Source organism: Mixophyes fleayi, chromosome 12 (assembly GCF_038048845.1).
Source record: "Mixophyes fleayi isolate aMixFle1 chromosome 12, aMixFle1.hap1, whole genome shotgun sequence".
In the NCBI taxonomy this organism is placed as follows: Eukaryota; Metazoa; Chordata; class Amphibia; order Anura; family Limnodynastidae; genus Mixophyes; species Mixophyes fleayi.
The window spans coordinates 57,080,416-57,104,851 of NC_134413.1; the positions used below are offsets into that span (position 1 = coordinate 57,080,416).

Consider the following 24,436-nt stretch of genomic DNA (forward strand, 5'->3'; position numbering starts at 1 on the left):
TTGATGTGTAGCAGTTTTTATTGCAATGCTCAGAGTGCTCTTAGGAATGCACATTTCCAGGTCATTCCATGTCGAGTGATCCAATGCCAGTACCTAAACATTTTCTTTTACTTTTATTCTCTGCAAACTGGGGCTGGGGTCACTACAGCAGGGGTATTTCGTGCTCATGGTCTCCCTGTTTTAGTGCTAGACAGCCTGGGCTAGTTTCAACTATGTCTGAGGATTTAGAAGATGGGCACTCTGCATATTTTATTATCTGTTATGGTTATTTTGCACAATGTTCTGTGCATGAGAACAGACAAATCTCTGCCAGCTCAGAGACCTTGCTTGCGTGTAATTCAAGCCTTTTGTGTCGTGTAAATGACAGTGGGTGGTGCTTAGCACTCCTTAAAATGTGCCCTCTCTAGCCCTCTATTATTTTACAATAACATTTCATCTCTAAATGAAATCTTCTTCAGGCACTGCTCATCAAAACAAGGCTCACTGTTGCTACTCTGTACTTCGCTAGGAAAAAACACAGAGCTTTCCCCTCGCTTCTCTGAAAATATGGCAACCTAGATGCCTTGGTGGGGAATCTTGCACAAATTTTGGTGTGCTACAGTTCAGATATTAATTTGCGCTATTGAGCTGCTGGTTTTCACAGTTTGACCTCTGTTGTGTGTGGATAAACTTATGGATTGGGAGATATGTCCTAGAAACTAAACGGTAAATTTGATGCATTGAGTGACTATAACAACAGTGCCACGTTTAGGACACAGTTGGTCGGAAAGAAAGATTTAATTGTTTTATATTGTCATATTTTTTACTGTAGCATTTTGAATTCATAGAATTGTTTTAGGGCTCTTACGGTTTATTTACTCATCTTATGTTCTGTTTGCTCCTGGTCATTTACTGCAGGACCTGGATGATTATGAATCTGATGTTGGAAAACCAGAGAAGCAGCAAAGAACGATAGTAAGAACAACGTCTATAACCCGGGTCGGTGTAATTTACTCATACTAACTTGGAAGGGTTGTGGGCTAAATATCAGGGAAAAGCTATGCTCCTCTCAACTATGTATCTCTTTTATTACATGATTAATCTCCCTTAAAGTGGACCTGTCATAACTTTCATTTTATAGTACAGTGCCCTTCTTTGTGCCATGTGAAGTAGCCACAGTTTTTTGTTTTTGGTCCAGTTACATTTCTTTCATAATTAGTATACATATCCTTGCCTTCATTCAGTCTAGTTTTTTGAGAAAAAAAAACAAAAAACTCCAGCGTACAACTTTGTTAATACAGTTTCCACCCTCCCTTAATCACACACATCCATTTCAGACAAATAAGAAAACTAGAAAACTGTTTTCTTTAGAAAACTGTTTTCTTTAGAAAACACTCATCTAAATCAATCCTACCTCCTTTTTAATACCTGAATTTAGCTCTTATGCATATTCTACATTCGGGGTGTACATGCTGACTATATGCCCATATACACTATATAGACAAAAGTATTCGGACGTTTGACCCATTACACCATCAGGGACAGTAATGACATTTGTTTTTCAAATGCATATACTTTGTGACTGGATCACATATAAATAACTTATGATATAAATTTATTTAAAGGCAATAGAGCAGTGTGCTTATTTATATAATTGCCAATGCACTTATTTTTGATATTGTGTATATTTTGAGATAGGATATCGTTATTTCTGAGACCAGGGTAGAAAATGTGTTTTTTCTGTTTAGCCTCTCTAGAGGAAATGCATTATGTCTGATGTATATATCTGATACAATGAGCCATTGTTTAGAAAGTCTGCTGTGTATTGTGATGTGGGGAAGTGACTTGTGAGAGGTTTATACCTTTCTTTGGGAATATGTATTCTGCAACTGTTGGAACAAAATGTCTCCTGCTAATCAGGATTTGTGAGGCCTTTTGAAGACAGGAAGGGTTAATTAAGACCTTGCTACTAGATTTCCTGTGTCTAAAAGCAAGATGCAGGACATCACTGAATTTGTAAGATATCACAGCAAGGTTTTTAAGAATTTCATAGCGAAGTGTAAATATTATTGGTTTTGCAATGCATTTAAATCCATGTTTGTGGAAACAGGTTATATCCTAATGCTAAAAATAGCTTGTGTCTAAACTGTATAAAAGGCACTAGCTTGTATTGGAAACGTGTTCTTCTGATTTCAACTGACCTGCTCACTGGTACCTTTTTAACCAGTGAGAGCAAATAAACATCTTGCTTCAAAGACCTGCTTGAAAACATCTTCAATATTGCTGTATTCCTGTGACCTGCAGATTAGACCCTAAATCTAATCAGTTCTCCGGCTGTCTCTGAGGTTTGGACCCAAGTTTTTTCAGTACCACCGCGCTTCCTGCTACCCATGCAGCCCTGGTCAGTGTGATAGGCCAGGGGGGATCTATCCACAGCTTCCCTGATCCATAGTAAGAGGTCAGGAGTGCCATCCCAGGTATACCAGTAACTGGGTACACTCGCAGCTTCAGTTACCCAGAAGAAACCCGCTACTGGTTGCCGGTAAGGAGTCCAGTGGTGGCAGCACGTGTAAACCCTCCTACTGCGGCAAGAGGGCGCATTTGGGATAACGTAAGAGAACGGTGGCAAAGTAAGCCCAGCCGGTTCCCAGCAACAACAGACAGGGTGGTATAGGCGGTCCATCCTGTCAAACCTTAATATAGAGCTGGTCCCCTTTTTGCACTGATAACAGCTTCCACTCCTCTTGGAAGGCTTTCCATAAGATGTTTGAGTGTTTCTGTGGGAATTTGTGCTCATTAATTCAGTAGAACTTTTGTAAGGTCAGGCACAGATGTTGGACAAGAAGGCCTGGCTTACAATCTCCGTTCCAGTTCATCGAAAAGGTGTTCAAAGGGGTTGAGGTCAGGGCTCTTTGTGGGCTAGTCAAATTCTTCCACACCGAATGCCTCACACCATGTCTTTGTAGTTCTTGCTTTGTGCACTGGGACACAGTCCTGTTGTAATAGAAAAGGGCCTTCCACAAACTGTTGTCACAAAGTTGGAAACATAGCATTGTCCAAAATGACTTGATATGCTGAAGCATTAGGATTGCCCTTCACTGGAGATAAGAGGCCTACTCAAAAGAAAAATATACCGACGCACCAGGTAATCATATGCCCAGTCTATTACTACTTATATATGTTATCAATTGACTGGGTTGGTGCACCCTACATATGTGAAACTAGTATCGCATATGGAGGTATGAAAGGGATGGGAAACATGTCTTTTAGGTGTCCTGTGAAATTAAAAACACCATATAATAGGACATGCTGTAATTAACACCTTCTGTGCCAGTTAAATATAACCGAGTATGTAGAACATCTTACAAAAGATGGAGAAAGCATCTAGATAGCCTAACTATTGTCTTGTTACAACTCTATATGGTCAAGATCAATGCACAATTGGTTATATACTCCAGTATACTGAGCAATTAATCTTATTGTGAATAGATACAATTTTGAGGACATAATATCTAATTGTACTACATCTATGATAACCTGTGTATATAGGCAGGAATCCCTTGGAATATTAACATACATTCCCCTTGCACCAAACAATCGTATTCCTTGTAATTTACCTGGATAATCTGTTTATAATGCCAGATAACAGGGCAGCATGAGGATCGCAATCACCCATATACAGTACAATTAGGGAATCTTAAAAACCATCAACACAGCGAGGTTTGGCAGTTGGTTCTGCCAATTTTTAATTTTATTTGTTTTGAGTTTGTTAATCTCGAGTTATTAATTTTGTTATTTTTTTGTTTTATTTCGCTACTAGTGGTACCAAGGTACTAATTTGGGACCCTAACACAGTTTTAAATGAACTAATAAAATGTATGTTTTATATCAATAAACAATCATGAGTGCCCCTAAAAGACATGTTTCCCATCCCTTTCATACCTCCATATGAGATAAGAGGCCTAGCCCAAACCCTTAAAAACAGCCCCATACCATTATCCCTCCTCCTCCAAACTTCACAGTTGGCATAATGCAGTCAGGCAGGTAACGTTCTCCTGGCATATGCAAAACCCAGACTCGCCCATCTGACTGCCAAACAGAATAGTGTGATTCGTCGCTCCACAGTCCAGTGTCTGTGCTTTTCATCACGCCATCTGATGCTTGACATTGGTCTTGGTGATGTGAGGTTTGCATGTAGCTGCTCGGCCATGGAAACCCATTCCATTAAGCTCCCGCAGCACAGGTTTTGTGCTTAAATTAAAGCCAGTGGAAGTTCTGAACTCTTCAGCTATGGAATCAGCAGCGATTAAATTTCAGGAATTGTATTATTGCAAAGGTGGCATCTTATCACAGTACCACACTTGAAGTCACTAAGCTCTTCAGTATGACCCATTTTGTATCACAAGTGTTTGCAATGGTGACTGCATTGCTAGGTGCTTGATTGAAACGCCTTAATTCAATAATTAACAGGTGTGGCCAAATACTTTTGTGCATAGTGTAGTTGTGAATTGTACTCCTTGTAAGAGCAAGGGTATGAAAACATGCTTCAGTGTTAGTTATGGCCTAAAATATTGGCGCCATTTTAGAAGTAGTTAGAGAAGAATCACTTGCTTGAAATTTAATTATTTCTAACAGGTGCCTACAATATAAAAATTACTCATTAAAAAAGCTTGAATCGAGAAGTCAGTTTTTTTTCCTTTTCTGATTTGTCACTGTGTGTACTGCAATGAGCATTTAGGAATGAAAGAAAGCCAGAAAATTGTCTATGGAGGTCAGACAGAAGCTTGTAGCCAATTATTGACAATTGCAATGCTATAAATACATTCCTAGAGACTGATGTTCTGGTTTCCATCATATGTAATGTTGAGAAGTTTAAGACCCCTGGCACTGTAGCCACCCTCCATGGAAGTAACCAAAAGAGAAAACTTGATAGACAATTGCAGAGCAGGATTGCTGTAATGGTGTTGAAAGCACCTTAATCAACTGCCAAACAGATTAACGCTGACTTTCAGGCAAAAGGTATGACCGTGTCAACTCTCACAAGCCATTGACAAATCAATGAAATGGGGTTATCTAGTATGAGGCCCATGAGAGCCCCACTGCTGAGAGACAGAAGTTTGACTAAAGTTTTCCAAAACAAATCTGAACAAGCCAAATTCCTTCTGGGAGAATGTCCTGTGTACGTAAGAGATCAAATTAGACCTTTTTTTGTAAAGCACATCATTCCTATATTTACAGAATGCAAAATTACATTTTCACATATAAAAAACACCTTCCCTATATTAATGGAGTAGTTTCAATGATATTTTGGGGTTGTTGTCTCATCTGGCATAGAGTGCCTTCAACTTGCCTGCATTATGAAATCTAGAGATGACCATGCCATTTTAGAGCGCAATGTTGAACCCAGTGTCAGAAAGCTTGGTCTCCATTGAAGGCCATGGGTCTTCCAGTAGAGAACAAAAGGCTCTGTATATTAATAGGGAGAGAGTTGTGAAGATCAAATACTGTTAATTTCACCTTATGTATAGAGTAAATTGTGAGTTACTTGAAAAGTGCAAGGATACCAATATATTGGCCACGACTGTACATGTTGCCAGTGAAGTTTTAAAATTTAAAAATTGATTAGGGAGCCACTTGATGCCAGTTTAGAAATTTTGCTTTTAATTTACATTTATATGTATGTGACAAGTCCACTTTAATTCCATAAGTAGTCTTGTAATACTTTTTGTAATCTTGCTATAATATTTTAAATTTAGTTTTGAAACATACATTAATAATGTAACAAACTATTCTTTCAGTATGCCCCATATGTGGTTAGCTTTAATATTTAATCTTACATTTTTCTGAATGTTACTGAGAGTTCTCACACTAGAAGCTTAACAGTACATAATTAGTTTGTGTACATATGTGTTGCCAGCACTATATGTGGTCACAGCAGTGTCATACTATAATTCAACATGTTTCAATAAGTTGTTTTTCTGTTTATTTGTATGCATAGTCTTTGTTAACTTTGTCTTTATTGATCACAGTTGCTAGCTATAAAATTATACTCTTACCTAAATAAAACTTTTACAAAACGTCACATAATTATATGCCACATCCTTGCCCACATACTAATTTTTATAACCAAGTAAACTTGTGCAACATTCTATGGAACTTGGGAACCACACTGTGCCTACTTTGGTAGTAAAAATTTAACACAATATTTCAGTGCTCTGCTCGGAAGCTTACAATCTATAGGGCAATGGGAATTTGATGTATGCGGTTAAGTGCTACATATTGCACATTGTTCCAGCCAGATTGCATAGATATAAAGTTCTTAGTGGACAATATGATTGTCACATAGCAATGTTGGTCAGAGGGTTGTTGTCTTGTGTGAACTGTGTTAAGGGGGGGTAATAGGGTACCCTAGATAGGTTAGGAGGGTGGTTTGAGGAATTTTCAAAGCTTGCCAGAGGTGGGTTTTCAGATAACGCTTGAAGGTTTGTAGATGGAAGTCTTATTGTTCAAGGGAGGAAATTCTACAAAATGGGTGCAGCCCGAAAAAAACCCAGTATTGCAACCGCGAATGGGCGCAGGTAATGAGCGTGGTTGAGACACAGATCTTCTGCAGAATAGAGGTGTTGAGTTGGAAGGTTTTTTGAGACAAGTGAAGAGATGTAAGTTGGTGCAGTTTTGTTGTTGTCATTGTATGTTCAAAGTATTTTATATTGGGTTTGGTAAAAAACAGGAAACAATGTAGAGACTGACAGCGGTTCAGCAATGGAATAATTGTTTAAAAGAAAAATCAATCTAGCTGCTGCATGCAAAATTGATTTGTAGGGGTGAGCGTCTGATTTGGGGAAGACCAGTAAGGATGGCATTGCTATAGTCAATGCAGGAGATGAGTACATCCGCAAAGAGATTATATTGAAATCCAAAGAAGCTTATTAGATTTCCAAGAGTAGTAGTATAGATAGAGAAGAGTAGAGGACTGATCCTTGTGGTACTCCAACTGATAAAGGAAGCTGAGAGGAGGTGAATTCAAAGAAACGAACAATGAAAGAGCGATTTAGATAGGATTAGAACCGGGTTAGGACAGTATTCTTATACAAATGCTACAACCACTTGGTCTTCAGTACAATGTTCAGCAGTGTCAAATGCAGCAGAGTGATTTAGGAAAATTAGAAGATAAGAGAGTGAATACGTCCTCATTTGTGGGATGAAATAAATAGAGGGTGTCGGGAAGGAAATGAGCTGGTTGTTTGTCAAGGTGACAGATACCATTTCAAGACGAATGTTCTCTATCTTGTCCTTGAAGTAGGAAGAAGTTCTTGGACACTGATAGCTGTTGGAGGGTTTGACGAGGTAGGGTTAAGAAGGGATTTGAATGTATTAAAAGTGTTTTGGATTAGAAGCCTGACCAGAGATGAGATTGCTAAACAACCATATTTACAATGTCCAGAACATTTCAATAGCAATGGTAGACAGCAGTGTATGTGAGGAAATCATTAGCAGTACGAAATTTACGCCAATGACTTTTTGCTTTGTGAGAGAGTTTTTGAAGATGTAGTGTTACTTTAGTGTGCTGCGGCTGACAGTGAAATCGAAAGAGTATGAAGAGCACCTGGAGCCACTTGATCAAGTGCTGTTGCTAGACTCTAAAGATATGGCAATAACTCATTTTCATCAGAGTATGTAGAAACTGGGGAAGGTATTGGAAAGAGGTGGAAAACTGTTGAAAATGTAACAGTAATTCCCAAGGCGCCTTTTAGTGTGTTTCAAACAAAGATGGATGCAAGTCACTGTATTGTAAAGCAAAATAATGTAATAAACAAACATAAGGCAGTAAGCAGATAAACAATACATCAATCCATAATGGTAAACTGAGGTAATGAAAAAGTCTCCTATGAGTTCTTACTTCCGAGTGTGTGCACACAATAGGTAATCAAAAATAATACTCCAAAAAATTCCTCCATGAAAAGAACAGTTTAACATAAATTATTAGACCAAAGTTTCCTCTGAAGCGCATTTCCTATGGCATACGTTCAGCAAAGAAGTAAATGGAGTAAGAAATGTCTCAATCAATACAGTACAATAATTGCATGGAGTGGTAGGCAGTAGTGGGTAAACGGCAGGAGCCTGAGTGGAATGACTTATCCCACTCTCAGGTGCAGTCCCCGGTCTGCAAACTAACCCTTAAAAAAATCTTTATGAAGGATCATAGAAACTACCAGCAGGACACCTTCTCCCACACACAGAACCACCAATAGCAATCCTGACCTGTACAAAAAGTCTAGATAGACTTCTGTTGAAAGCAACACAAGTGGGCATACTTCACAAATCGGGAGCTAGACTTCCTATCGGTTAAGAACCCACTATTACCGGTTATCTATCACCCACCCAAATTACTTGAATCCTTAACTAATCCACATGGGAGACAAATTATCTTGGGCATTGATTCCATTACTACAAATCTGTCTGTCTGCATTGATTTTTAACTTCAACCTCTGGTTACCCAACAGGGGAGCTACCTTCGAGACACCAGTCGTATACTTGAGATTCTGAGAACTATTCAATGGAAGGAGGGCTACTTGCTTATGACCTGTGATGTTACGTCGCTCTATACAATCATAGAATATGAAGCGGGCTGTAACCATGTCAAATCTATCCTTATTAATGATGCTAAACTACCTGTCCAACAGATAGAAATCATCCTGGATAGTATTCAGTTTGTGTTACATCGCAACTATTTTTGGACTACCAGTGGGTACTATAGACAGATTTTTGGGACGGCGATGGGCGCAGTTACGCATTTGGGAGAACAACCCTCGTAGCAGCAACATCCTGCGGTGGTACAGGTTCACAGATGTCATATGTGTGACAGGATGGACCACCTATGACACCTTGTATGTTGCTACTGTGAACCGGCTGGGCTTACTTTACCACCGTTCCCTTTCGTTATCCCAAGTGCACCCTCCTGCTGCAGTAGGAGTGGCTTACAAATGCTGCCACCACTGGACTTTTTACCGGCATCCAGTACCGGGTTTCTTCTGGATAACGGTCACTGCTAGGGTACTCCCTTTCTGGTATACCTGGGCTGGCACTCCTGACCTCTTACTATGGATCAGGGTTGCTGTGGATGGATCCCTCCCTGGCCTATCACACTTACCAGAGCTGCAGGGTGACAAGCAGAGCGGTGGTACCGGAAAAGGTGGGTCCAAACCTCAGGACAGCTGGGAACTGATTTAGATTTTGGTTCTAATTTGTAGGTCACAGGATTTTCAGCATGGAAGATATTTTCAAGCAGGTCTTTTGAAGCAAGTGATGTTTATTTGCAATCACACTGATTGGAGGTACCAGTGCTAAGGTCAGAAGGACAACTTTTAATACAAAACAGTGCTGTTTTTATACACATTTGAGCACAGCCTCAATGGATAAGCTAGCCCCCTTGCGGTCTGAGTTATTTTTAGAATCCGGATGCAATTTGTTTATCCAAACATGGATTTACATGCAATTCAAAGCTAACAATATTTACACTTATCTGTGATATCCTATAACTTGCTGTGATTTCCTGCATCACATGCTGTTTACAATGTTCAGAAAGGTTTGAACACTCTGGATCAAGGGCCACACAGTAACGACCTCATGCTGGGCCTTTGGCCAGAGCAGGCATTTGACACTTCATCATAAAACTTAGCATTTCCTGCTATCAGACTCCCTCCCCACATATGCCCAATTGGAGATTTACTTTAGCAACCTTACAAACCCAAACAATGACCCTTCCATACAAAACACATCCCAATGTAACACGATAAGTGCATTTCAAATTATACATTTGTGCCTGCACCTCTGATTGAAATACATTTCTGCAATAAATTATTTCCACATGATCCAGCCACAAATAAGTTATTTATCAGTGATCCAGTCACAATATGTATATGGACAGGAACCAGAGAAGAGCTTGAATTATTCCATCTTTACATCAGTGACAATGATTTAAATGTCCAATTGACTGCCAATATCGGTGCCTCCATACAACTCCCATTCATCACGAGATTTAGCAGGGACACAACGAAAGTTGAAAAGATCATTAGAAAACACTGGGGAATACTACTTGTCAGGCGCCGTCCTGCTTCTCCCTTTAAACGGACACCTACCCCCTTGCGTTGCCCGCAACGGGACATTATCTGCTCCTGATTCGCACGCATACGCAGAGCTATTCCGTTGTATAGCGACAAGAGACTTATCCATTTCTGATCCGTACACACGAGCAGGGAATCATGTTCCATCGCATAGTGACGAGACACACACTTACTGTGTCGCGGTTGGTTGCGTTCTTACTGTTGAAAACTGTAGCACCAATCAGGGAACACTTCCCTCTATTTAAAGATCCCTCGGAAACCATTAGAGTGCTAGAGTATTTGGTCTTCAGCCTTGCTCCAGCGTTTGTTCCTGTTTAACTTCTGCTCATTTGGATTCTGACTCCGGCTTGTTCCTGACTTCTCCTTTGGCTCCTGATTCTGGCTTAGAGGGATTTCATGGTTCTGATTCTGCTTCCTGACCATTCTCCTGCTTCCTGACCATTCTCCTGCTTCCTGACCATTCTCCTGCTTCTGGTTTTGACCCGGTTATGCTGACTACTCTCCGTCTGTGCATTGCTGCAACCAGGCTTCCATCCGGTTTTCTGGTGCGCCATCACCGCTGCCTCATTGAACACCTTTCCATCTAACTGATACTGAGGGTCGTGACCTGCACGCCTCTTGTAGCGGAGTCCATAATTCCTTGCGGCGGTCCCTGCATCTCAGTACTCCGTAGTGCCAACTGCTTGTAGGTGTCGCCATCTTTATCCTCGTGGTTGTGACTCTACTGTCTGATGACCAATTGAAAGTGCTATTACTAAAAAAAGTTTGTTTACATAAAAGCAGACCGTCTTAACAGATTGGTCAAGAGCAGTATCCAGACAAACACCCAGAATATCACAAACACCTGGCTAGGGGAGAATACCAGTGGTTTTTACTCTTGTAATTGTTGACACGCCTGTAAGACCCACCCTAACAAGAGCACTAAACCCATTAAAACCTTTAAATCAAATGTAACAGGTGAAGTACAAAAGACCTGTGACAAACTTACCTGCGATAGTAAGGGTATCATTTACCTACTAGTGTCCATGTGATAGGCAATATTTGGCAAGAACTATCCATAACCTACACACAAGGATCTCTGAGCATCAGAGAAACATTTGAAAGGGATTCGAGGCACATAGTCTCAGACCACTTTGCAAAGCATCATGGAAAGGATCCCTCATTACTGAACTTTACAGATCCCCATAAATTTCAAAAACCCAGAAACCATCGAGAGGGGGGGAACTACATGGGTCTCATATCTAGGGAAGAAAGCAAATGGATCTACAATCTCAAAATTCTCACACTAAATGGGTTAAACATTGATTTTGAGCTACCCAGCTTTCTTTAGAATTTTGCCCATAGAAACAAAATACCAACATCCTCCCTCATTTCCTCCTATACATACAGGAGCATTTTCATCTAGCTTTATATATAGATAGATATAGAGAGAAATATAGGTGTGTATGTGTGTGTAAAATATATATGTATATATATTATATAATATATTAGTCGCTGCTTCTGTATATAGCAGCCATTACGAAATAACGTTTTTATTGCTGGTGTGTCTATTTAGTTTGTTGCAGTTTTCTAAACTAATTTAACCAAAACAACATATTAAAAATAAACAATAATATCATGCAACTGATAATGAAACAAGTGTGTGCCACATTTTCTCTTTACAGCAACAGAACTTCAAGCAAAAAGTAGTTGCTCTATTGCGAAGATTTAAAGTTTCTGATGAGGTATGAGTAAAATTTTTGTCTCTGCAGCCAGATTTTGTACAACATGTAAAAGATTTAGAATAGTTTGCCACATTGACACAAATAATGTAATTTTATATTTGACAGCTCTATTTTATTTAGATGTTTAATTAAAAAAAAAAATCTAACTCACAGTGCCATATTGCTCATCCACTAATCGTAATGCTAATATGTGGATCTGTGTGGTAGTTAAGGCTCATACATTCCTGTTTGCAATTGAGAAGTTGAAATCGCATACATTGACTGCAATTATGTGAAGTAATATGGTTTCCTTTATGTAACTCCGCATAGAGCTATTTTGCATGATATGAGTATTATGGGAGCAAAGAAGTATTAATATATAGGTATAGACTTGCATTAGAGGAGAGTGCATTGTTAAATTGCGGTAATTTTGGTATTGCTGCACCAAAGCCATGGGCTTTATCATCTTGCAGTCAAGTCCACTCAGAACCTTTTTTTTTGTTTTGTTTTTGGCGGAATACTTATTTTATCAACCTCACAGTTTATTTATAAGTTGCCAAAGATTTCGTAGCACCAGACAATCATCTTGCATATATGACAAACATGAGTACAATTAATGTAATGACAGAGAATAACATTGATATGAATACAATTAAACATCATAACGCCTACATGAATGGTCATGAGCTAGCTATAATAGCATGAGGTAGCAGAGGTTTCAGCTGAAGACATAATAACAATGTCGTATGAGGGAGACAGTGGACGTGATGGTTTAGAGGATAGGGTAGACAAGCATGAAAAGGAGAGTTTGCAGGTGTCGTTTGAGAGATTACACATATAGATATTTAAGTCCTTTATGTAAAATTCTAGGATCGGTGTTTAAGACAAATTCCTCTGGGACTAATAATGTCCCTTTAACCAAGTATTGGATTTGGAACCACTTGCTCTCATCTTTCCCATTCCTCTTTTTATTCTTTTTTTTTTTTTTTCCCAACTAAAGAATTACCTATCTGCCGGATTTATCTGTACAGTCATGGCCAAAAGTTTTGAGAATGACACAAGTATTGGTTTTCGCAAAGGTTGCTGCTTCAGAGTTTTTAGACCTTTTTGTTAGGTGTTGCTATGGTATACTGAAGTAAAATTACAAGCATTTCATAAGTGTCAAAGGCTTTTATTGACAATTGCATTACGTTAATGCAAAGAGCCAATATTTGCAGCGTTGGCCATTCTTTTTGAAGACCTCTGCAATTTGCCCTTGCATGCTGTCAATCAACTTCTGGGCAACATATTGACTGATGGCCGCTCATTCTTGCCTAATCAATGCTTGGATTTTGTCAGAATTTGTGGGTTTTTGTTTGGACTGATGGTAGCGCTCACCTTTCCTTCTTTGGACAAGCGTTTTTTCGATGCCCCAATCAATCTGAAAGGGGATTCATCAGAGAAAATGACTTTACCCCAGTCCTCAGCAGTCCGATCCCTGTACCTTTTGCAGAATATGAGTCTGTCCCTGATGTTTTTCCTGGAGAGAAGTGGCTTTTTTGCTGGCTCTCTTGACACGAGGCCATCCTCCAAAAGTCTTCGCCTCACTGTGCGTGCAGATGAACACACACCTGCCTGCTGCCATTCCTGAGCAAGCTGGTGCTTGCTGGACCTTCTTGGGCTCCCTGAAGCCTTCTTCACAACTATTGAACCGCTTTTCTTGAAGTTCTTGATGATCCGATAAATGGTTGATTTAGGTGCAGTCTTACTAGCACCAATATCCTTGCCTGTGAAGCTCTTTTTGTGCAAATCAGTGATGACTGCACTGGTTTCCTTGCAGATAACCATGGTTAACAGAGGAAGAACGATGATTTCAAACACCACCCTCCTTTTAAAGCTTCCAGTCTGTTATTCTAACTCAATCAGCATGATGGAGTGATCTCCAGCCTTGTCCTCATCAACACACTCGCCTGTATTAACGAGAGAATCACTGACCTGATGTCAGCTGGTCTTTTTGTGGCAAGGCTAAAATGCAGTGGGAATTTTGTATTTGGGAATATAGTTCATGGTAAAGAGGCACTTTTGAAATAAATTGCAATTCATCTGATCACTCTTATTACATTCTGGAGTATATGCAAATTGCCATCATGAAAACTGAGGCAGCAGACTTTGTGAAAAATAATTCTCAAAACTTTTGGCCATGACTGTATACCTGCAGTCTGCCCAGCAGCTTGATGTAATTTTTATCTTTTTTTTAGATTCTGCGCAATTCATATTCTTCAACTCTAACTGTTTTTTTGTATTGGTAAACTAACAAATACTATATGTTTAATATGTATAGGTACTCGACTCTGAACAAGATCCAGGAGAGCATGTACCAGAGGTCGAGGAGGATATTGACTTGCTGTATGATACCCTTGATATCGAAAATCCAAGCGATAGTGGTCCTGAAATGGAAGATGATGACAGTGTGCTCAGCACACCCAAGCCAAAGTTAAAGTGAGCAGTACAACAAATTGCCCTTTGCTTATTTGGTCCGTGCCTTTGTTCACTGTGGGCATTGTATGTGAATCGCATGTCTCAATGGCCTTCATTCATGTCTTTCTGCCTTAGCATAAGTATTACTTACAATATTATAATTTTTGCTAGTGCCAGTGTGAATTTTTGTATGTTATGTAAATTATGCTGGTAAAGAGTCTGAGCTCTATTCCAAGTGCAAAAAGTCATCTTAAGTAGGGAACTCATATGCTCATTAATGGTTATAAAAGGGCTTAACTCTGGCTTCACTTTAAAAATATTGTATATGTGCTATTAAAATGCATTGCCATTTGAGTACTACCTGTCCTGGCTGGGTAGATGCAGATATATTTTCATACCAATAATTAGGTTGGTATTAATCCCTCAATCTCTTTGAGAGATAATGTGTGTTTTTTTTTTTTTCTTATTTTAAATAAACTAGCTATAGGCATGTGAACACATTTTTGTCTTAGGACATGGAGTCATATGTGGTTATACATCCACTTGTGGTATTTTGTCTCCTTTATAATGGGAGTTCAGACCTGTATAAGCAGATCTCAGATTAGTGATCTATTCACTTTGAAGAACACTTTGACCACATTCACTGCACAGAACAGAAATAAATGTATACGAATTCCAGATTAGGTGCATCATTTTTTAGTGTAATTGAAGTACCTAAGCACACTCCAGTTTCAACTTTTGTAGTTGTCATCCTATATACAATGAGCGAAAAAGCATTTCCTTAGCAGATTACATGCCATCCTTTTATAAATGGACTAAACCTTAGTCAGCTGAGTAGAGTCAAGGAAAGTTGATGGTCTGGTTTTGTTTTGTTTTTTTTAACTACTTTGAAAAATAGCTTTGATATACAGACAAGAATCAGTAATTGGTACATTGCAGGAATAGAAAAGAAATAAAAAACAAAACATAGCTAGATGACAATGTAAAGGGAGATATTCGATTAGCAAATATCAAATGCAACAACAGACTGTCATAGAACAAACAAGTGAGTAAGCATTTGTTGCACAAATTATTCAAGATTCGATAACATTTTCTAATAATATGAGGTGGGGGGGGATACTGGTCGTCACCAAAAAGAAGATAAGAGAAAAAAAAAAAATTTAAACTGCAGAAGAGACTACCACCCAGACACTCAGGAAAGGGGAACAACTTAAAAAATTAGACCCCCTAAGAGGAGTTTGCTAATAAGGAACCCAGGGAGTTCACTTAACAGGAAGGAACTGGTGTAGGAGTTAATGGATTATAAGTAAAGTCAAGGAGCCCAAATCTGGTGGAATTTATCATCCTTATTGTGTAGATGGTATGTAATCTGTTCCATCTGGGCAATAAACCAAACATAGGATCGTAAGGCCGCCATAGTGGGGGGCTCAGCTTGTTTCCATGACTTAGCCACTAGCCATCGCGCAGCAGGAAGGATATGGGAAGCTAACTTCGCAGACTGTTTATCAATCAGAGGATAACAGAGAAGAAAAGACCATGGGTCTTTACGGACAGGACACGGAAGGAGGGAGGAGAGGAGGGCCCTAACTCGATCCCAAAAGGAGGACATTTTAGGGCAGGACCACCAGTTCCCTGTCTTTTTAATTGCCTTAAGACAAGGTAAGTGTGGAAAGCTGTTTTATTGAAATTGGGTTTTCCTGGTGTAGATCCAGAGGGTCCTGGTGTTACTCTGTTGGAGGTTGTCCACTGGGGCAGGGTTGGCTCCCTGTATTGTTCCTTACAAAATCGAGGTAGACAGAAGATTTCTCTGTCCAAGGACAGAGAAATTTCAAAAATCGTGCACTGCTGCAGCTGGTAGCATGACCTGAACAAATGTCCCTTTCGGGCCAGTACACGCATGAAGAGCAGGAGTCAAATTCTATTAGAGACATTTGCAGCTTACATCGCCGTGTCCTGGACACAACCTGCTGCATGTATCAGGAGTTCTTCTTTTAAAGGGGGTCTAAACATTGTTTAACTATTCCCTTTTGAAGGTTGTTTTCTTTTCAGTGGTATACTGGATTATTTGTCTTTGATTCAGAAGGTAAATTACATAATTTGCTACTGGATTGTAGAAGACTGTCTGCTTCTTATTCAAGACACCATTTTAGAGACCTATATCGATCGGTCTGGCAAACAATATCCTAGACAATATGTGGGAAGCAAATCCAGGCGGCCCTTTTGTTCTTTTAGAGGAAAGGAAAGACCACGAAAAAGCATCCCCCAGCAGGTCTGATGGGCAGGATTGTGTGATACGCGGAGACCTGGACACTCGCTATGCAAGATCACTGGGTTCAGGACATTATAAGCAAATTGTGCAAGAAAGTTTTGAGTGGTTCCTAGGAAAAGTGTTTTTGTGAAACTTTCTTCCCCTGTCAACAATTTACAGGCGCTCATGGACAAGGAGGTAGTTTCACTAGTACCTACCATTTAGTTAGGTACCACTTCTTTACTTCAAACTCTTTCTGGTGGACAAACAGGAGATTTTTCAACAGTTCTCATTCTGAGAAGGCTCAATCAGTTTGTGTATGCAAGACATTTCTGCATTGAGTCTGTAAGCTCTATTTTTTATTTTGTGTACTTTTGTTTTTATTGAGTTATACAACAGCAAATGAAACATAATTCAAGAGCAGAATCATGCAAAGATATCAGTCCATTAACCAATAAAAATAGCGCTGATTGTGAAAACCTACAATACACAACAGACATGAGAAAGAAGAAACTAAAAAGGTGTATAGAATAGGAGAAGGAAAGATGAGCAAAGTAAGAAGGGGGAAAGGCTGGGAGGTTAGGGGGAAGGTAGAGAGAGAAGACTCCTCCTAGTATAACAGTCGCAGGACAAGGGAAAATATACTCAAAGGGAAAAAAGGTACAGTCTGCCTATTTTCCAGTATGCCCATCCACACTCAATGCCATCAAATAATGACTAGCCACAGTCCATGAGGGAGCAGCAAGACGGAGATTCCTTAAACTCAAGCCAGTGGAGCCAAATTGCCGCATAATCAGTAATTTTTTTTTGGCCAGAAAGGGTTATGCATCCATAAGTCTGTAAAGCTCTATCCATCTAAACCACTCCTGCATGTCGGAGGGGGGAGCAGAAAACCGCCAGTGGATCGGGATAACTGCTACGGCAGCACTTCACAAATGTTTGATTAAGGGTTTATTGATACTGAGAAATGGAAATGTCCGAAAGACTGAACAGCCAGAAATCTGACCCCTCTGGGACCAGGCCACCCATGATTTTCTTCATAACCATTTTCAACTTACGCCAATGCAATGCTTTTAAAAGGCCAGACCACCAAATATGAATAGGGGATCCCGACCCAGAGCCACATCTCCAGCACGACCCCGAGACGCCCAGGTGCATTTTACTTACTTGGGAGGGTCACCTGTACCAACAAGAGAGAACTTTTGTACCGTGTCTCCACCACAGAGAGGCTAGAGGAGCTCTGGCCCAGAATTGGTCGTAGGTTGGACTCCTGAGCTCTCTATCCTCAACACTGGCATAGCCAGGTTGGTTGGTGTATAAATTAACAAAGAGCAATTGGTAAATTATAGCTGTGTGGGGCAGCACGGTGGCTATGTGATTAGCACTTCTGCCTGACAGCACTGGGGTCATGAGTTCAATTCCCGACCATGGTCTTATCTGTGTGGAGTTTGTATGTTCTCCCTGTGTTTACGTGGGTTTTCTCTCCCTCTCCCTCTCTCGATTTCCCCATAACTGCCTTTGATTGTAAGTAGTGTCTAGCCTGCAGGTATAGCCAGAAATCTAAAACCGTTATACCCAATTTGTCCTCCAAAAGAGAGAAGGAGCATACTCCTCTTTTGGCCACCAGCTGACCACTCCTGATTGTCCTTTTTGTAGACCATTACCTAAAAGCCCCTAATAGGAGTCCAAGTGGAAAGTCTGGATTAGCAGTCAAAGGAGTGAGGGGTGATAATGGGGACAAAATAAATGTCATGGTTCGCAGCTTAGCCTAGCCAATCCCCTTTTTAAGCTGTAAGAAGAACTCTCCAACATAGGGGAAATAGAACACCACATAACCGTATTGAAATGATGTTCGTTCCACCCGTATACCGTTATTGCCATTAAGTTAGACAGACTGACAAAAGGCTCTAATAGAGGTGGGATAACTTTCTGGTATCGGCACCTCCAATCCCTAATTATTATCCCTAAAGCATCCTTTGATACGCTGGGAGTCAGATCTTAATCTTTCTCTCTCCCTGCAGCAATGGGAAACTATATATACCACTTCCCATCGCATGTCTAGGTGTGTCAACTATAATGAGATGCACATTAAAATAATCAACAGATTTATCTCACACCCGCCAGGCTTCATGTCATTTGGCACTCTCAATCCAAATTTTGCTGGCGTCAGTGCACCCATATTGCTGACATTCTCCATGTCTTCTGGGCGTGCCCACGCACCCAACCTCTCTGGCAGGAAGTGTTGGCTCTGTCCATAGGCCCAGACCTGGCCTGGCATTGCTCCATCTTTATCCCACATCAGTTCCTAAGCAAGATCGATATCTCCTCGGCCACATTCTGATGGCAACCAGAGCTGCCATAGCCTAAAATTGGAAAGCTCCTGATCCTCCTGCCCTATCTCGGATCATATCCAAAGTTCAGCACAGCTTTGAGATGCAGACGATTGATATGCCGTATTCCACTTCAGCCTCAGCTCCCATTATGCAATGGATTAAGTTGCACGAATATACAACTGATGGTTCCGGAGCAACTGGGGGTTTAGCCTCCCCTTCCCCGGCCCCCCTCATTATCACCCCTACACGAATCCTCCCAAGAGACCTAATTTATATAATGCTAGTAATGTTTACTGTAACTGGTTCAGCTATACTAAATGTAGTAACCTATTCATAGTCTATTGTATCTGGTTATTACTTGTATTAGCTATTCATATATGGTAAGACTCATTGAGCAAATCCCCCTCCCCCTCTCTGCGAGAGGTCACCCCTCCCAAGTCCCCCTATGTTTTGTACCCTTTATCCTTTTCTTTTTTTCTGTACCTCAATAACTTGCAAAGTTTTGCTCAATAAAAATTATTGATGATAAAAAAAGAGTGTCGGCAAGCTTGCTATTGGATTCCAGACCGCTTTCTCCTTACAATTTTATGGACTAATAGTGTCATTCTTGAGCGAAGTACTTTCTGTCCTGTTATGCTATGTTATTGTTCCCCTGTGTTGGAGGGTTCTGCTTACAGATAAAATGAACTTTGGAGTTTGTCTATATTCTTCTATTAGCCTAATTACTGGAATATTAAAATGCAACCAAAATATTGAGAATTGTCTTATACAAGGTTGTGGACAGCATAAAACTACTCTAAAAATTCCTATTGGTAGCAATACAGTAAGAACCTGGGTTCTCTGTAAAAGTGTTGACTAACCAATCGGCTAATATCTATGATTATAGTGGCCGATTAATATTGGATAGAAAGAGTCTATTTTATGTAAGATCTAATATCTGGATTTATGTATATCACAATTGATTGGCATGATACGAGATACTGTATTTCAGGGCAGCTTTTTATGTCCGATTCATTAAGCGATATAATTCATTATTCAATGTTTTTTTAATAAATTTTGTATTACCTGTATAAAGTGCTCTATAGGTTCCAGAACCCTGTAAATCGGGAGCAGCAGTACAGATTAGCACTATCTATAATTGTTTTAGTGCCTGATTTTTGCTCTGATTCTTTGGTCATGCAAGACTTGCAGTTCCATGTTTACATTTGTCTGATTTAACAATTTTATTTCCGTTGTAAGCTGATTATAGTGGTATGAGCATTTTGAAACCAATGTGAAAAATGTTGGTAAGGGTTTTTCTGCTTTAAAAAACACACACTTCCAGTCTCTCTCTCTCTCATGGTGAATAATGAGTTATATTTCCATACAGTTCTCTATTTCAGATAAATGGTCCAAAAAATAATTGCTGCAATTGTTCCATATAGTTATCGGGTATGAAAATAAGGAGATAATGTCCACTTTTTCCTTCCAGCAGAGATGAGAGTCAAGACTTCTGACTAGTATGACATGACTACTTTCTTTTGTGAACATTATTAACTAGACTCCTTACTCTGTATCAGAATGTTTTATTTTGTTTCCTCTAGGCCTTATTTTGAGGGACTTTCACACTCTAGTTCTCAAACAGAGATTGGGAGTTTGCACAGCATACGAAGCCAGAGGGAATTGCCAAGTAGTCCTGTAAGTAGATATCTCTGATTTTCACAGTTTGTTTTTTAATAATCCGCTTTAACTGAGGCACGTTTATCCAATAAATGATTTAATAAGTGATATGATTTATTACTTTTTTTTTAAATGTCTACTGTAGGTATTGGCATCATGATAGTATGGCCAGAGTGTGAAGGTGTGGTTTATATAACCTAATGTGTTTCCAGAATGCCATTTTATTTTCACCAATTAGTTGGTTTCATAATCCTATTTATGCCAAAATTGGTGATTCTTTGATTCCACGGTTTGGCTCAATTGGTTTCCTCAAAGGTAAGGTGAGCAGGCCTAGTCGCCCAACAAGTCCCTGAAGCACCAAGTATCCACCAAGGTCTACTTCCTGGGAGGTCCTGAGTCAGATCCATACTTTCAGGAATAAGGTGAGATTCTGGGGGACTCTGTTATGAGGACTTGACTGTAAGGGAGTATGGCCCTCTAGTAGTCGGGTTGTTTAAAGAAATATTCAGGTTCAGTTTCACCTTTTGTTTTGGGATGTTGGATGACTCAATGGTAGACAGTCCTTTGCATCCTCTGCATTTTTTCCCCTAATATTTTGCATCTGCATCCCTTAGAGGTCTCCTTACATCTTACATCAATTATATCATACGACCTTCCTTCCTCTCTGGAAGATATCTGAACGATTTAATTTTTACAGACTGTGTTCATGAATAAGAGCCAAATCGTGGCTGTTCGTACTGTAATCTATGTATAACATCTTAATAATTTATCTGTCACAGACATATGTATTCATAATCAAGAGTTACATCCTGGCTGATTGTTTTGTGATCGATTTTATCCAGAATATATCTACATCATTTATTGATTTACTGCATTATGTCTTAATGGGCATATTGTATTATTGTTTTATATACTCCTCTCTTTGTATGTGTATCCATCCATCCATAATCAATCGATCATTAAGTGCACTATGTATTCTGTATATCCACTCAAGCTATACAAACTAATGAATGATTTTCATTATCAAGACCGGATTCCTCATAATTAATATTCCTGTGCAATTAACGATGACAACTATAAAGGACAGTATCCCAGACTAACGATCATGCTCCCCTGAGGAAATTCACTAAGCGAATGAAACGCGTTGGGACACACCCTCTTTGTGACGTCACACCGGAAGTGCTGTGCGTTCCACTGTGGAACACACGCTGGCCATCACTCAATCTTTTCACTACTGACTCTGGATTACCACGGTAAGCGCTCCAAGCGCTGTTGATTTTATACGGACCTCTAGGTTTTTGTCCACCAGGACACATCAATAAAGATATTGCTGGACTCTCGCCTCGCTGTGGACAGTCGAGACATTTAAGGTTGGTCACAGACTGGTACTATATCGGATCCACTATTTACTACTTCCCTTGTCCTTGAGGTTTTCCGGGTTAACCTTATTTCAGCATCAATTGGACTTTCATTTGGTTAGGGACATACTGTCACATATTGCATTGTGTTTTATCCATTTACAGAGTATATATTTTGCCATGTTTATTTTTTGTTTTAGATATTAAATGTATGTTTTACCATTTTAATTCACCCATCCATTGACTCCATACCCACCATTACTCCTCTTTAGATTGTTTAACAATCACCCAATTCCAATAGAACAACAGAGAAGTTACTATATCCTTTTATGAAACACTTAGGGCTAGATTTACTAAGCTGCGGGTTTGAAAAAGTGGGGATGTTGCCTATAGCAACCAATCAGATTCTAGCTGTCATTTTGTAGAAGGTACTAAATAAATGAAAGCTAGAATCTGATTGGTTGCTATAGGCAACATCTCCACTTTTTCAAACCCGCAGCTTAGTAAATCTAGCCCCTAATCTCAATAGGACAATTGAGCGCTATCACTATATAATTTCATTATCTATAATAGGGAAAGGATATCCCGTTGTAGTGAAGCTGCTCTTTCTCTATAGAAGAGTAGAGCTCAACCTGCTTTTTTTAATTGATTACATTATTTATTCTAAGGTTTGCGCTCCTCTTTGATCACCATGTCAGAGCATCTTACACAGACCCTCTAGGCTTAAGATCCAAAAGATGACTTGCGTCAGAGAACACTTTTCCCAGTAATTTAGATACTGGCACCATTCCGTCCACTATTACAGATCATTGTTATCTTATTTTAAAATTTGAGAAATTACTACACAAGGAAATGCAACTTTGGTGGGACATTTTCACCTTAGAAAAATATCTCAAAGATAAACTTATTCCCAAAGGATTAAAAATTAGAAAAGCTCCCACTCACAATATGGATAACTCTCAAGTTATGCACAATTGGCAAACTACATTAGATCATTGCTTCTTCCAATTGATGGATCTTTTAATCCTTCAACGGAAGGAGGATATATCATCTGTTGAGGGTCAAATCAATACATTAAATAATACATTAGGTTCTGTCTGTAGCGATTCCAATTATCAAGAAATACTCAATCTAATTAAAACTGGATTAGACAAAAAGGAACAAACCATCATAGAAAAGAAAAAATCGAAATACATGAGATAGATTTGGCGTAAAAAGAAACAACATAAAAAGGATAAGCCTTAGCAGAACCCATCATCCTGAGGAACCCAAATCCATAGGAGGTTCACGCAAAACCATTAGGACTCACACCAAATCTCGTTTACCTTCCAAATTACCTTATAAGAGAATGGGCATGAAGTACCAACAATATATGTCCTTCATACATCAGAAAACTCTACCTACAATAATAAACACCACCTCTAAGAGTATCACCAGTAGCCTAGACACAGATGTGTCCTCCTTAACCATATCTGTATATGATGATTCCAATTACGATATTTTGGCTATTCAATCATTCGAAATGGGCTGGCAACGGAAAACACCTCAAACACCAAATATAGATATTCCAATCTATTCAAATCCCTCCACCACTATTATCACCTATTAAACATAACCCTCTGTATTCTACACCATCAGATTCTTTCAAGCCACCGAAACTTGGTTCATCACCCTCAGGAAGGACTCTTGAATCCATTACTCCACATGCCACTGATCCAATCTCCCAAATAGGTAATCTTTTGGGGTTAGGTCCGAAATTCATGAACCTACACATAAGACAAAATCAGCTGAATCCCACAAAAAGAAAACTAGATACCTCAGACGAGGAAGAAGAGGAGGCCAAAAAAACTAAATTCATACCATAGATAACCCCTCCTCTACAAAACCTGCAGGCATTTTCAATCTAAGCACACATACATTATCATCGGCACAAACCAATGTGCTCACCAAAGGATTAAAGTATGCTCCCACAAAATCAATTAATAAATTCAATGCTTATCTAGATGTCCAGCGCTTTGTGAGAAAACTCGCTCTTAAAGAGTTCTTTGCTAAAACACCATTGGAACGTACCATTAGACTAGAACAGGACATGTACAAACAAACAAACCTAAAACCTGAGTCATACTTCTACCCACGACAGGTAAAAGGAAGCTTGATTGATAGCTTTGAAACTTTAGTCTTTGATGACATTGGAAAAATTAAGAAACAAAAACAGAACGCTGTCAATTTAACACTAGCTGAAATGGATGCATTAAAAGAGCTATAGAACAGTAAAGAAATTACAATTAAACCAGCAGATAAGGGTGGGGGGATTGTCATTCTCAACACTATAGACTACAATGCAGAGATGTACAGATTACTATCAGATACGTCAACCTATGAACGTTTTAAAACCAATCCAACCACCGCCTACTCTAAACAACTGAAATCCATTCTCATAGGGAGGGATCTGGGTATCCTCACCCTCAACGAATTCAATTATTTACACAACTCTCATCCAATTATTCCTGCTATTTACGATTTACCAAAAATTCATAAAAACCCGACTAATCCTCCAGGCAGACCAATCATTTCA

General features: G+C 39.4%; 1 protein-coding gene across 5 annotated transcripts in view; it reads left to right on the forward strand.

Moving 5' to 3' along the window:
• The window catches only part of PACS2 (phosphofurin acidic cluster sorting protein 2), a 410,192-nt gene that overhangs the window by 148,071 nt on the left and 237,685 nt on the right, over window positions 1-24,436 (forward strand). For 4 of the 5 annotated variants that reach the window (XM_075192154.1, XM_075192150.1, XM_075192151.1 and 1 more), the window contains exons 7-10: window positions 898-978; window positions 11,768-11,827; window positions 14,127-14,284; window positions 20,428-20,521. In XM_075192154.1, coding sequence (XP_075048255.1) covers window positions 898-978; window positions 11,768-11,827; window positions 14,127-14,284; window positions 20,428-20,521 — 393 coding nt within the window. The remainder of the gene's footprint in view (window positions 1-897; window positions 979-11,767; window positions 11,828-14,126; window positions 14,285-20,427; window positions 20,522-24,436) is intronic. The other variant, XM_075192152.1, reaches the window with a different exon arrangement.